This window comes from Podarcis raffonei, chromosome 11, assembly GCF_027172205.1.
Source record: "Podarcis raffonei isolate rPodRaf1 chromosome 11, rPodRaf1.pri, whole genome shotgun sequence".
Lineage (NCBI taxonomy): Eukaryota > Metazoa > Chordata > Lepidosauria > Squamata > Lacertidae > Podarcis > Podarcis raffonei.
The window spans coordinates 3041970-3056062 of NC_070612.1; the positions used below are offsets into that span (position 1 = coordinate 3041970).

At 43.6% G+C, this 14093-nt stretch overlaps 1 protein-coding gene across 2 annotated transcripts in view; it reads left to right on the top strand.

Annotated features, from left to right (window-relative positions):
- The window catches only part of FAM219A (family with sequence similarity 219 member A), a 58827-nt gene that overhangs the window by 24047 nt on the left and 20687 nt on the right, over positions 1 to 14093 (top strand). For both annotated transcript variants that reach the window (XM_053409187.1, XM_053409185.1), the window contains exon 2: positions 9863 to 9962. In XM_053409187.1, coding sequence (XP_053265162.1) covers positions 9863 to 9962 — 100 coding nt within the window. The remainder of the gene's footprint in view (positions 1 to 9862; positions 9963 to 14093) is intronic.

The window sequence follows — 14093 nt, forward strand, 5'->3', positions numbered from 1 at the left end:
CACACACAAATCCCATGAGGCCATGTTTAAAATTTTAAAACTAGATAAATTCATTACAGTAATGCAGTTAACATTGCATCTAGCTTGACCTTGAGCCTCAGACAGTCTGCATGTAAATCACATGCTATTAACCACTGAGGGCCAAAACTGATATGTCACTTCATGTTGCATCTTTCTTTTTAAATTGCTAATGGTGGAGGCAGGAGCCCTGATTTTCACCAGAAGAGGAGGATTAGCTTTTTTCTCCCCTACTGCAATCCCAACAAGTTGCCTCCATGGAAGCTTTTCTCCTGGAGCTTATAGCAGGTACAGGTCAGGATCATGTTTTGGGTTTTGTTTAAAAAAAAAAGAGCAGAAAAAAGAGTTTTAAACCCTCCACTTGCACCAAGGTGCTAATTAAAAATGTTCCTGTTTAATTGCTAATAACAATTAAAAAGCCAAAGCTGCGACAACAGTAATATTCCTATCATTATGGCTGATTTGGCCCTGACCCATTGCATTTTCGAAAGCAGAGGAGGGCAGACCTGAGGCTTGAGGGATATCGTTTGTGTGTTTTTTCTAGGACCTTAGTAGCCATCATTTGGTATGAAAGAAATACATTTTGGATTAAATAATTCTGAGCCCAGAAATTTGCTTTAAGTCCCAAAGGCACACAAGAATCCCTTCCTAGTTACCCCAAGCTTCCCTCATTTCAACAGTACAATTAAGGCAGGTGGAGTCATTTTGTTACTCCTATTATTCAACATCTGAGAGTCACAAATTATTGATGATCTGCTGTGAATCATCCAGACACACCAGTAAATCCCGATTTACCTTCCACCCGCTCCTCCAAAGGCTAACTGGAAGCTGGGAGGAGAAAATGTAAGGTGAATATTTCCCAGGTGAGTGGGTGTTGACCTAGACAATATATTAGAAGCTATCCATACTTGTGTATCTGTTCACATTGGGGACCAAAAGCATACACCTAGAGCGTGTCAAAAATATTTTTGTTGAAGTGTGGGTTTCCTTCTGGTGTCTGGGTACTTGTACCCTTACCAGCTAAGTTTCTATCCTGTGTGTATACAGCCAGCCTCTTGGCATTGGATTCTCATTCTGCTGCACAGCAATAAAATAGAGGCTTTCAGGAACAAGCTGCACCTTCCTTCACCTAACCTTTTAGCCACTCTGCATTTGCTCCCCCATTTTTGCGTCTCCCATTTTTCCTCTTCTGAAAGCGAGACACTGCTGTGCTTCTTAGGGGGCTCTCTTGGCTTTGATTAGCTACTATTGAAGTTTTCACGCAGGCTCTGCTCTCCTTGGGCACAGCAGGTAGCCTCTGCCTTCTCTTAAAGTTCTGCTGCTTTGCTCCTCAGCTCCCAAAGTTAAAACATGTCCATCTGGTTTCGCTCCTACCACAAATGCGCACTAACAAACTTGTGGAGTGCTTTCTCTGTTGAACGATCGTAAGGTATCCTGCCAGGGTAGATAATGAAACTAGATGACCTTAATAATAATTTAAATAATAATTTTATTATTTATATCTCCACACTTCCAACACTCAACAGTAAATGACGTAGTTGCAGCCAGTGCTCATTTTTCTCGAAAAAGAGGTGCCAGAACTGCGTTCCGGCTGGAAAAAAGACCTGGTTGTGGAGTATGAGGTGCTTTGTATTCCAGTGTTATTCAAAACCTATATCTCTGAATGGACATGGGTGGCGCTGTGGGTAAAACCTCAGCGCCTAGGACTTGCCGATCGCATGGTCGGCGGTTCGAATCCCCGCGGCGGGGTGAGCTCCCATCGTTCGGTCCCAGCTCCTGCCCACCTAGCAGTTCGAAAACACCCTTAAGTGCAAGTAGATAAATAGGTACCGCTTTATAGCGGGAAGGTAAACGGCGTTTCCGTGTGCTGCTCTGGTGCCGGTTCGCCGGAGCAGCCTCGTCACGCTGGCCACGTGACCCAGAAGTGTCTGCGGACAGCGCTGGCTCCCGGCCTCTAGAGTGAGATGAGCGCACAACCCTAGAGTCTGTCAAGACTGGCCCGTACGGGCAGGGGTACCTTTACCTTTACCTTTATATCTCTGAATAAGGTACAGCAATACACAGACCATTTACAAGGGTGAGGAAAATGTCTGGGAAATTTGGAAAGCACAAGGTTTAAGAAACACAACCCAGTTATTCACCGAAAGGGAATTTGTTGCCCTACCTGTTCCAATAATGCAGGCTTGTTTGATCAGTAACCAAGTTTTTGGTCTTATAGAAATTTATGAGCACTGAAAATAAGGTAAAGGATTTTAAGATTTGCCCCATTGGGCATAATGGTTTTCCTACTTGGGAACCGGAAGGGACTTATCTTTCACAAATACTTCTCTCCCTGCTCCTCTGGATTTAATGGAAGCACTCTTTTATGCATAATCGTGAGTGCTCAGCACAAAATTATAACCAATGATGGCGTTCCAGCTTATTGGAGCACACTGCTTAAATTTTGTTGGTTTTGGTTTCTGCATTTTTACCCAGTCTTTCAGACATGCTCCCCGGTCAGCTTACAAGGTTTCAGAATAAAATACATAATGAAAATCTACAACCACAAACGAACAAAAATTCACAGTAGTCCTAATGAAACAGACAACTAAACATACTCAGACAACTAAAACTGGAGTTAAGCCTGCCTCAGTAGCCCCACTGGGACCCTCAGGGCGGTATACAGAAGAAGAATAAAGTCACCAGCCATTTTTAATGATGCTGCTCTAGAATGACCTGCAAACAAAATGAGTTTGCACTCCATACTCTTACGTGAAACATAAGTTTTGGGGAAATAATGTGCCTTTAGTACTGTAAACCATAGTACAGGGCCTAGTTAAATCCTGCTATCCTGAAACTTGCTTTCTTTGAGCACAGCGGTTTCTGTGTTCCAGTCACAGTTCTGCTGCAAGAATCATGGGATACATTGTGAATTCTGAATGACTGAACTGGCTGTGTTACAGAACTTCTGCATTCTTTCTTTGGATCTTCCTCCCAAATTACTGGAACTAGTGTTTGGACCTTTATGTGCTTATGTTTAGTCATTTTCCCAACTCCCCACAGCATCTGGAAGCTGAATTGCAGTGCTCTATAAATTTCAGAGGAGTACCGTGAGTTTTTTATATGCCTGTTGCCTTTGTCCATGGAGTTTTCTTGGCAGGGATACAGGCTTGCCAGTTCCTGCTCCAGGTGGATCACATTTGGTCAAAACTCTCCACTATGACCTGCCCATCTTGGATGTCCCTGCACGGCATAGCTCATAGCTTCTCGGAGTTATTCAAGCCCCTTCGCCACGGCAAGGCAGTGATCCATGAAGGGGCAGTGATCCATGAAAGGTCCGTATAGTTCAAGCCATGGTTTTCCCAGTAGTGATGTATGGAAGTGAGAGCTGGACCATCAAGAAGGCTAATCGCCGAAGAATTGATGCTTTTGAATTCTGGTGCTGGAGGAGACTCTTGAGAGTCCCATGGACTGCAAGAAGATCAAACGTAGCCATTCTGACGGAAATCAGCCCTGAGTAATCACTGGAAGGACAGATCATGAAGTTGAGGCTCCAATCCTTTGGCTACCTCATGAGAAGAGAAGACTCCCTGGAAAAGACCCTGATGTTGGGAAAGATGGAGGGCACAAGGAGAAGGGGACGTCAGAGGACAAGATGGTGGGACAGTGTTCTCGAAGCTGCAAGCATGAGCCTGACCAAACTGCGGGAGGCAGTGGAAGACAGGAGTGCCTGGCGTGCTCTGGTCCAGGGGGTCACGAAGAGTCGGACACGACTAAACGACTCAACAACAACAACCATGAGTTTACTTCAAGGAACTAAACCCTGGTACATACTGTTTGCTATGTGTGCACACAAGAGTGTGTGTGATGGCCACACAACCTTTCAGCCAAACCCACCATTGTCATGTGATTCCTGGTGGGTTGCCCAAGGGTGATTACTCATCCCTGCTTTTAAGCATCTTGGGACCCCAGATCCTAGTATCATGAGTAAGTGAAGATAACTTGTGGATATCTATGTTTCCTGCACCATGCATTCTCTGTCATGTCTCCCTTGTTCACTTTTTTCCTAAAGTGGAAAGTCGCAAATGTTTTATCTTTTTGTTTGCCCTTTTATACCCCTTTCCCAACACTCCATTTTTTTTATAAGATATTTATTAAAGTTTTAAAGATTTATATAAAATAGAAAAAACAACAGAACAAACAGAAACAACAAAAATACATACAAAACACATACAACAACAGATATAATTTCAATCCCCTATATTCATAAAACTTACTTTCCCGACCTCCTCATACCTCCCCTCTCTGTATTCCAATCTCTAATTAGTTCAATTCAGCAAATCCTTCCCCTAATTTCTATATAGTTTTTGACCTTTCTTTTCTTAATTACATAATCATTACAGCTAAAAACCCCTTAATTTCAAAATCAACATCGTTCTAACATTCAATAATTTTACAATGTTTCTTAAGATAGTCCTTAAATTTCTCCCAATCTTCTTCCGCCGTCTCTTTTCCCTGGTCTCGGATTCTGCCGGTCATTTCTGCCAGTCCCATATAATCTATTACCTTCATCTGCCATTCTTCCACGGTGGGTAGATCTTCTGTCTTCCAATACTTTGCGATGAGTATTCTTGCTGCTGTTGTAGCATACATAAAAAATGTTCTGTCCTTCTTTGACACCAATTGGCCGACCATACCCAGGAGAAAGGCCTCTGGTTTCTTCAAAAAGGTATATTTAAATACCTTTTTCATTTCATTATAAATCACTTCCCAGAAAGCCTTAATCCTTGGGCATGTCCACCAAAGGTGAAAGAATGTACCTTCAGCTTTCCCAACACTCCAGTATCCTTTTGAGATAACTTGACTAGAACTGGAAGTCAGGTAGAAGTGGAAATTTCTAGTCTTCTCCCCTTGGATCCCTAGAAGAAGGGGAGAGGAGTATGCAGGAGCCAGAGACTTGCCTCTGCTCCACAGTTTAAAGAATCCGCTGAACTGAACCTTTATCTTTTCTTATCTTTATCTGTGTGCTTCATAGGTATCGGGTATTGTAGCGACAATTTCTTCTAATAGTAGAGGGTCTTCTTCCTTGCCAGAATATGCTGTTCAGACCTGTTAGTGTAGTTCATGAAGGTCTTGCCTGTAAAGCGAAAGAGGAAAGAAATTGTGTGCTGTTTGAATTATTTCTTTTTAAAAAAGAAAAATAACTAAAGGTTTTATGGCAGAGTCTTCAATGGCTTGCTTTCAGTAGTTTATTTCTTGCTACCCACTATCCTTCTTGGTCTGCTTTCAGAAAGCTACAGGCAACAAAGGCAAGGGCTTGGGTGTTTCCTCAATCTGCAGTGTTAATGGCCTGATTTATGCCATGAAAAGGGCACAAGCACCCCCTTATTATTTATGAGGGAACCCATGCAGGCAGAAAACAACAGAATGGGTTTTCACAGAAGTATTCCATTGTGCACAATGGGGCTCATTCCCTAGAATGGAACATTAGGATTGGAGCTCACCCCAAAATTGGAGCACGTTTTGGGTTGCTCGTACTTCATAAATATTTAGGGTTGAATCCAGTGAAATAACTTCACAAGCAGAACACTGCGGTCATGGTGGATAGCTCCATGAAGTGTATGGAAGGAATAAGGAGAATTCCATTCTAAGGCTCATTATGAAAGGAATGGAAAATAAAACTGACAATGCAGTAGAACCTCTACTTACCTCCTCTACTCGGGCCCAATCCAAGTTGCGACCACAACAAACCCCGAAGTAAATACCAGGTTTGCTGCGATTCACGCGTGCGCAGAAGTGGCTTCTGCGGTTTGCAGATGCGCAGAAGCGGCTGCCGCCGTCTGAAGAAGAAGAGTTTGGATTTGATATCCCGCTTTATCACTACCTGAAGGAGTCTCAAAGCGGCTAACATTCTCCTTTCCCTTCCTCCCCCACAACAAACACTCTGTGAGGTGAGTGGGGCTGAGAGACTTCAGAGAAGTGTGACTAGCCCAAGGTCACCCAGCAGCTGCATGTGGAGGAGCGGAGACGCGAACCCGGTTCCCCAGATTACGAGACTACCGCTCTTAACCACTGCACCACACTGGCTCTCAGAAGCACCTTGCTGCCGAATGTGCCTGTGCACCACGCCGCTTCTATCAGCAACCCAGATTGACTTACAGGCGGACCTCCGGAACAGATTATGTGCTTAAGTAGAGGTTCCACTGTATAATAATTGTGTTCATACTTGGAATACTGGTGTATAGTTTTCTCACTTCACCTCAGAAAGGATATTTGTATAATTAGAAAGATTCAGGAAAGTGCATCAAAAATGATCAAGGGGTGGAGCAACTCACCTATAAAGAAAGATTGTAGCATTTGGAACATTTTAGTTTGGAGAAAATATAAGAGGTGACATGATAGAAGTTTAGAAAATTATTCAGCACATGAAGAAAGTGGCTAGAGAACAGCTTTCCTCCCTCATAGCACTGGAACTTGTGGACAGCCAAGGAAACCGAATGTTGGAAGATTCAGGACAGATAAAAGGAAGCCCTTATTCACACAGCACATAGTTAAACTATGGAACTCCCTGCTACAGGAGGCAGTGATGGCCACTAACCTGAATGGCTTTAAAACAGGATTAGGCAAATTCATGGAGAAGAGGGCTATCAATGGCTACTAGCCAAGGTGGCTGTTCTCTGCCTCCACAGTTGGAGTTAGCAATGCGTCTCAATACCAGTTTCTAGAAACCACAGGCAGAAAGAGTGCTCTTGTGCTTGAATCCTGCTTTCGGGTTTCCCATAGGCATCTGGTGCCACTGTGAGAACCAGGTGCTGGACTAATGGACCACTGGCCTGATCCAGCAGGCTCTTCTTACGTTCTTTTCAGAAAGCCTTGTGTGGCCATTTTAGGTGCTTGCAACATTCAAATTCCCTGACATTGTACTGTGATCCTGGCTGGGTCAAGAGCTTGGATTGCACAGAGTAGATTTGTCCCCTTACGGAAGAGTGGATGCTTCTCTCTCTCAGCCCCCAGGATGATACACTTGCAGACACGAGCGTAGACATGCGTGCTTTAGACAGTACAACAGCACATGTAGTGCCTCCCAAGTGATTCCTTCCACGGTATGTCAAGGCTGAGATGTACTGGAGAGGCTGGGAGGCATCTTGCTGAAATGCTGCATCTTCCACCCGCCAGAGTGCATGTCAGTTGAGTCACTGGCAGTTGTTGTTCCTTATTTTCCCTGCAGAAAGGAGCAGACAGAAGATGCCGTCACTGCTGTTTGCTTCTGTTCCCAGCATTGACTGTGTGTTGATGAAAGGGTTCCTTCTGCCCCCAAAGAGCTGCTTTGTGGCCACTTGCGATGATACGTTCTGAGGCTAAACATACCTGTCCTCCTCCGCTTTGTCTTTTCCTAGCTGCTTTTGGTAACTTGCATTGGAAAGGGGTGGGGGCCTTGAAATATTTTTGTTTACTGGGGCCAAGCCCAAAATTTACTAGAACAGGAAACCAGCAGCCATAGACATCTCCTGAACGCAGTTTGAGGGAGCATAGTGACTGGAATTATTTCAGAGCCACTTCTGAGCAGTTACTGGAGTTTGGGGAAGTGGCAGTCAGCAGAAATTAAATAAAACTGGGTGTGTGGCTTGGAAAATTAATAGGGCTGCACTTGGAGTTTTCAGTCCATTCTTGCTAAGCACTGCGGAAGTAACAAAAACATGAAGTCTCCGCTTGATTTGCCCCTGTGTAGTTCATACCCCACAGGTTAAGTGAAGTATCATCGGAGCAGAAGAGCATCCACAGACTCCTGAAAACAAAGGAGTTAAAAGCTGTTGCATTAGTTGGTGTCTGGTTCTGGCAGCAGAGATGGGCTACAGGGGCTGGGGAAGTAATGTCTGGCCAAGTCTGGCAGAAGAGATGCAGAAATAAAAATATTTCATGCAGTTGGGGGGAATAGCATTTGTGATTACTCGCAAAAAGTCAAAAGTGAATGAAAATACAGTTTTTGTTAAACATGTAGCCTTAGTGCAGCCTGCGCAGGCTGTGGCTGATGTGAGCTGCAATCCAAAACTTGGAGGGCACCTGGCTGGTGAAGACTGCCCCCCCTTTTTTAAACTGGCAAGTTACCAGCTATTAAGAGGCTGTGGTGCTTTAATCGTACAAAAGGGAACAATGCACGTGAGAAAACTGCATGTGATGAAGAGCAACAATTGCAGAACACAATCTAAGCTAAAGTACCAATAATGTTAGGCGTGTTGGAGTAGTCCTGTTGCTTTTCAGAGTGGCTTAAAATGTTCTACTGTCATAATCACACTTTTCTTCAAGCATATTCTGTGCACAGCTAAGGGGCTTGATGCTGGAAGAAGGGTTGGTTGGTATTATGGTTGTGGCATTTTGGAAAAACCATCTCACTCCGTTTCTCATATTGTTGGCAGGGAATCTGTTGCTTATGCACTCTGCCTCTTTCATAATCCTCTTGCAATCAGAGTCTGCCAAGTCAGGTAGCTTTTTGCATGAAAGGGAGCTTGGTATATATGGAGTAAAATGAGGGGTGAGATTGAATGTTGCCACCCTTACAAAAAAGACATATTCTAATTTTCCTCCACGTTGAGGTCAAGAGTGGGCTTCCGTTGGCAATATTCCTTGAATTTGTAATCCACAAATCATGCATCTACACACAAGATTGTCTGTTTAGTTTCTGGTGGGGGGAAATGAATAGGTTTTGTCAGTCTGCTCTAATTTCGGACCTCAGCTTAATTCCTGAAGAGTAGCCATGGTTTGTTGGTAGCAAGAAAAGATAAAAAGTGTTCCAGCTCCTTAGGAACTGACAGGCCTATTGTGACATGAGCTTCAGGGCAGCAGCTTACTCTTTCAGATGTTTTTAAAAGAATTAAGATCATTCATAGCTTTGAAGTTGGCACTGAATGCATTTTAGAACATTTTGAATCAGCAGTGGAATTCCGTTTCTCGGTAGCATGTGCTAGGGGATTCCATGGAATAATATATCCTAGAATACAGTGTCTCATGGATATGGTGCAGATTGCATGGAGGAAAGAGTCTTCAGTCTTTTTTTCTTGAAAAGAACTTTAGAGCAATAAGAAAAGCACCTAAACAAGCCTCAAACAAAGGGTTAGGAAGTGAAAATTCTGTCTTTGGTGATTATAATCGGGAACCTCACAAGATCCAGTGCCCTTCGTTTCTGTGGGTTCTACATAGAAGAGCTTCTTGGTGGATTGTGCCCAGGCAAAACCTATTTATATGCGCAAGCATTTTAAAGTTTTAAGATGGAATTGGTCTGCGTTGATTCTTTTATCTGTCTCCATATGTTTGGTGAATATGCTTTGTTGTTTTTGGTATACTGTCGTTTTCATAGGTATAGATGAAGAGCAGGTAGAAGAATAATAGTAATTAGTTACTAAATCATCATCTCCTTGACATAACAGTAATGTCAGTCCGTTGGGGCCAACTCTATGTGAAGTGTTGACATCTTCTAGGAATCAAGGTGAATCAACCAAAATATTTTGTACAGGCTGTTTACCACCTTTCACAGCTTAATGGGTTTCGGACATGACCAGCGTGGAGTGTATTTGATCTAGTGACCTTGAGATGTAACTGCCCGCACTCCCAGAATTCTGTTTGCAGCTCCTGGATGATCCATCATAGAAGTCTACAGGCCAACATTTTTAGATAGCAACCTTAATTCAAAGTGAACTTAAAGTATCTGGACTCTAACCTCTTGAATATAAATCAAGTATGCTTTTCCTGCCTCGCCAAACGCAAAAACCAATATGTTATCCCAGCTGTAATTTAGAAGGTACAAAACATTAATGATGTGATATCTTCCCTTGTTCAAACATAGCTGATGGTTTTCCTTTTCTTCCAACAGGATCCAACAGCAGCCTCTATATCTGACAGAGACTGTGACACGAGAGAGGGAGAAACTGTAGCTATGAATTACAAACCATCCCCCCTACAAGTGAAACTAGGTAGGTTTTATGCATCTGGGCATATATTGAAGGAGCTCTGTGGTTTGGGTACTTGGCTATGGCAGTTGCACATACAGTGGCACCTTGGTTCTCAAACTTAATCCGTTCCGGAAGTCCATTCCAAAACCAAAGCGTTACAAAACTAAGGCACACTTTCCCATAGAAAGTAATGCAAAACAGATTAATCCATTCCAGACTTTTAAAAACAACCCCTAAAGCAGCAAACATGAATTTTACTATCTAATGAGACCATTGATCCATAAAATGAAAGCATTAAACAATGTACTGCAGTCACACAATCAATCAGTAGTGTAACTGGGTTCTACACAGTCGCAAAAACAAAAAAAAGAGCTGCAAAAACAAAAACGCAAAATAAATAGCAAAAACAGCATAACGCTCAAAACGGAACTGTGGCACTCAAATCGGAAGCGTAAGACTCAAAACGGAGCACGTTCAGCTTCCAAAAAAAGTTCACAAACCGGAACACTTACTTCCGGGTTTGTAGTGTTTGCGTTCCAAGTTGTTTTAGTACCAAGGCGTTTAAGAACCAAGCTACCACTGTACTTAATTTCCTAGAACTTGTCTCCATTTTGTTTTCCCCTTCTCTCTCTGCCTCTCAGGGCAAATGTACACTGGCAACATACACTTGTTTCGCCATCATCTCTTTCCTTTAAAGAAACCTTGGAACTGCATGTGAGAGTTGGGGGGGGGTAAAGAACAGAACTCTTGGTACCCACACTAAGCTGCAATTCTCAGGATTTGGGCTAGAGGAATCCATGACAATTCATCTTTGTATGAAGCCAGTATGATTTAATGGTGTGCACATACAACACTCTTTCTCCTCTCCCCACATAAGAACCCTATTGGACCAAAGACCTAGTCCAGTATCCTTTCCCCCCCACAGATTAGAAACCAGCAAGCAGGACAGGGGGACAATAGTCCTCCTACTGCTGATCCTCAGCAACTGGTATTCAAAGGGGTAATGCCTTTGATCCTGAAGGTGGAATCCAGCCATCATGCCCAGTAGCCATTGAAAGACACATTCTGTTAGAATTCCTGCTCCATGGTTGCAGTCATGGGATTGTTGTCTTTCACATGACAGTGTATGTTTTGACTCCACAGAGTGGGAAGTGACAGAGACAGGACGTTTGTGTTACTGTGTTCCATGAAGTGGGACTATTGTCCCTTGTTCTTTCTCTTTGCTGTCTAATGCTAGAGAGAGAGAGGGAGCCATGTTGCAGTGCTCTGTGTGTGTTTATATGTATTTAAAGTAGATTAGCCAAAATGCTGAGTTGCTGAGGTCTGTTATGCAAACTGCGAAGACTCTGCAGATCCCTAAGTGTGCTGTGGTCTGTTGGCATCAGTCACTGTGATGTTCGGGTTGAAGAAAGCTTTTGAAGCTCCCGAACGAACGACCAGGAGGGAGAGAACATGCCAGTCGGGCATGTGTCTCTACCAGGGTCCTACTCAAGTGTAGGACAAACTCCTGACACATTCTCCATGAATCTGTCTAGTCCCCTTTTCAAACCATTCATATTTGCCATCTCCTCATTTCATGGTGAATTTCATAAAACTATATACCATGAGAAGAAGTACTATTTTTTGTCCGTCTGACTGACTGACCGACCGACCATTAAGCTTCACTGAATTACCCCAGATTCTAATACCATAGGAGTGGAAGTGGTGCCGCTGATAGGAACCACCATAGGTTTTACCATTTTATTAATTTATCTATTTCCTAAAATTTATGCACCACTTGATTGTAAAAAAACAAATAAACCACAATGCGGTTTACCAAAAGATAAAACACTTAAAATTGATAAGAATTCACAGCCATACTGTAAAGCACCCAAAAGTTGAAATACCAAAACAGATTAAAATTACCTCAACTTTCTAAGCATCTGGGTAGGCTCGTCAAAACAAGAATGTTTTAAGCAGGTGCCAAAAATTACAGTTAAGGCACTTGCTTGATCTCAAATAAGCAGGGAGTTCCAAAGTGCAGCTGCTGCCGCACTAAGTGACAGAGTTCTTACAAATGCAACCATGACCTACTATTGGAAATTGATGTACTATGCAAAAGGCATATAAATAGATATGGCGGTCAAATGTTTGTCTCTAGTTGCTGTGGGTCACTGATAATATTGCAACCTTGAAGACACCTTCTTGTTTGGATGCCTTCTTCTAAAACTGGCAGTGTTGCTTGTTACCCATATCGGTAGGATTTTCCCTGTTGCCACTTCGCAGCTTCTGTTTGGTCATCACCCCTGCCCCCATTTATTTCTACTGTTGTTCTGCTCTTATGCAGGCCTTCCAATGGCCTCCCCTCTTAAGGGTAAAGGTAAAGGGACCCCTGACAATTAGGTCCAGTCGCGGACGACTCTGGGGTTGCAGCGCTCATCTCACTTTATTGGCCGAGGGAGCCGGCATACAGCTTCCAGGTCATGTGGCCAGCATGACTATGCCGCTTCTGGCGAACGAGAGCAGCGCACGGAAACGCCGTTTACCTTCCCACCGGAGCGGTACCTATTTATCTACTTGCACTTTGACGTGCTTTCGAACTGCTAGGTTGGCAGGAGCAGGGACCAAGCAACGGGAGCTCACCCCGTCGCGGGGCTTCAAACCGCCCTAGGCTCTGTAGCTTCTGTTTTGTCATCACCCCTGCCCCCATTTATTTCTACTGTTATTCTGCTCCTATGCAGGCCTTCCAGTGGCCTCCCCTCTTAGGGACTGATAATTTTATGTTGTCTGTTTGCTTTGGCATTTGCGCTTATGTTGGGTGACAGGTCATTTTTAAGAATAGACACCTTGTCATTTTTTTGGAAAGTTATATGGTAAATGGTAAATGACATGAGTTAGAGGCAAGAGGGCTCATCTGAACAGATGCAAGGCATGAAATTAATAATGGCAAGCCAATGAAAACATGTCAGAGCTGGGAGGGGACAAAAGGTATCAAAATCCTTCTATAATAACAAACGTCTTTGAAAGTCCATTTTATAGAGCAGCAGGCTTGGGGTCGGGGAGGAATTCCCAGAACTGCACAAACTGTTGTTAATGAAGCTTATGCAATCTTAAGTAGACCTTAAGTAGACCTTCTGGTTTCTAATGAAATCTGTTGATTCCTGGTCACCTCTACTGAATATCATGTGCTTAACTTGTAAAATGCATATTAGAAATCCTGCAAAAAGTGAAGATCTAGTCCTAGAAGGGAAAAGGAAAGCAGGTGAGATTTTTCAGATGTACCACCAACTCACTATCCTTAATACTTTGCATTTACATAGCATATTAATTTACATGCATTACCTCAGTAATCATTAGATTATCATTAGATGGGGAGTAGGGACATCATCCTAAAAAGCAGAGACATCACCTTGCCAACAAAGCTCCATATAGTTAAAGCTATGGTTTTCCCAGTAGTGATGTATGGAAGTGAGAGCTGGACCATAAAGAAGGCTGATTGCTGAAGAATTGATGCTTTTGAATTATGGTGCTGGAGGAGGCTCTGGAGAGTCCCATGGACTGCAAGAATATCAAACCTATCCATTCTGACGGAAATCAGCCCTGAGTGCTCACTGGAAGGACAGATCCTGAAGCTGAGGCTCCAAGACTTTGGCCACCTCATGAGAAGAGAAGACTCCCTGGAAAAGACCCTGATGTTGGGAAAAGATTGAAGGCACAAGGAGAAGGGGACGGCAGAGTATGAGATGGTGGGACAGTGTTCTCGGAGCTACCAGCATGAGTTTGACCAAACTGCAGGAAGCAGTGGAAGACAGGAGGGCCTGGCGTGTTCTGGTCCAGGGGGTCACAAAGAGTTGGACACGACTAAACAACAATCGGGAACCTCCAAATGTTGTTGGACTGCAGCTGCTATCAGCCTCAGCCAGCATGGCCAGAGGTTGAGCTGTCGCCCAGCAGCTTCTGGAAAGCCACAGATGCCGCACTCCTGCCTTAGCACAATCCTGTAAGGTTTAGCATGATTTGTATGTTGCAACTCTGGGACTGAGGCAGAAAGTGTGATTTGCCTAAGGCTGCCACATGAGTTTGATTTGAACTGAGGGTTCCAGGTTGGCAGCTCCATCTCTTGTAGCATTTAGATTTTTTCCCCCCCACACCTCCCAGTGTGGAGCATGACTT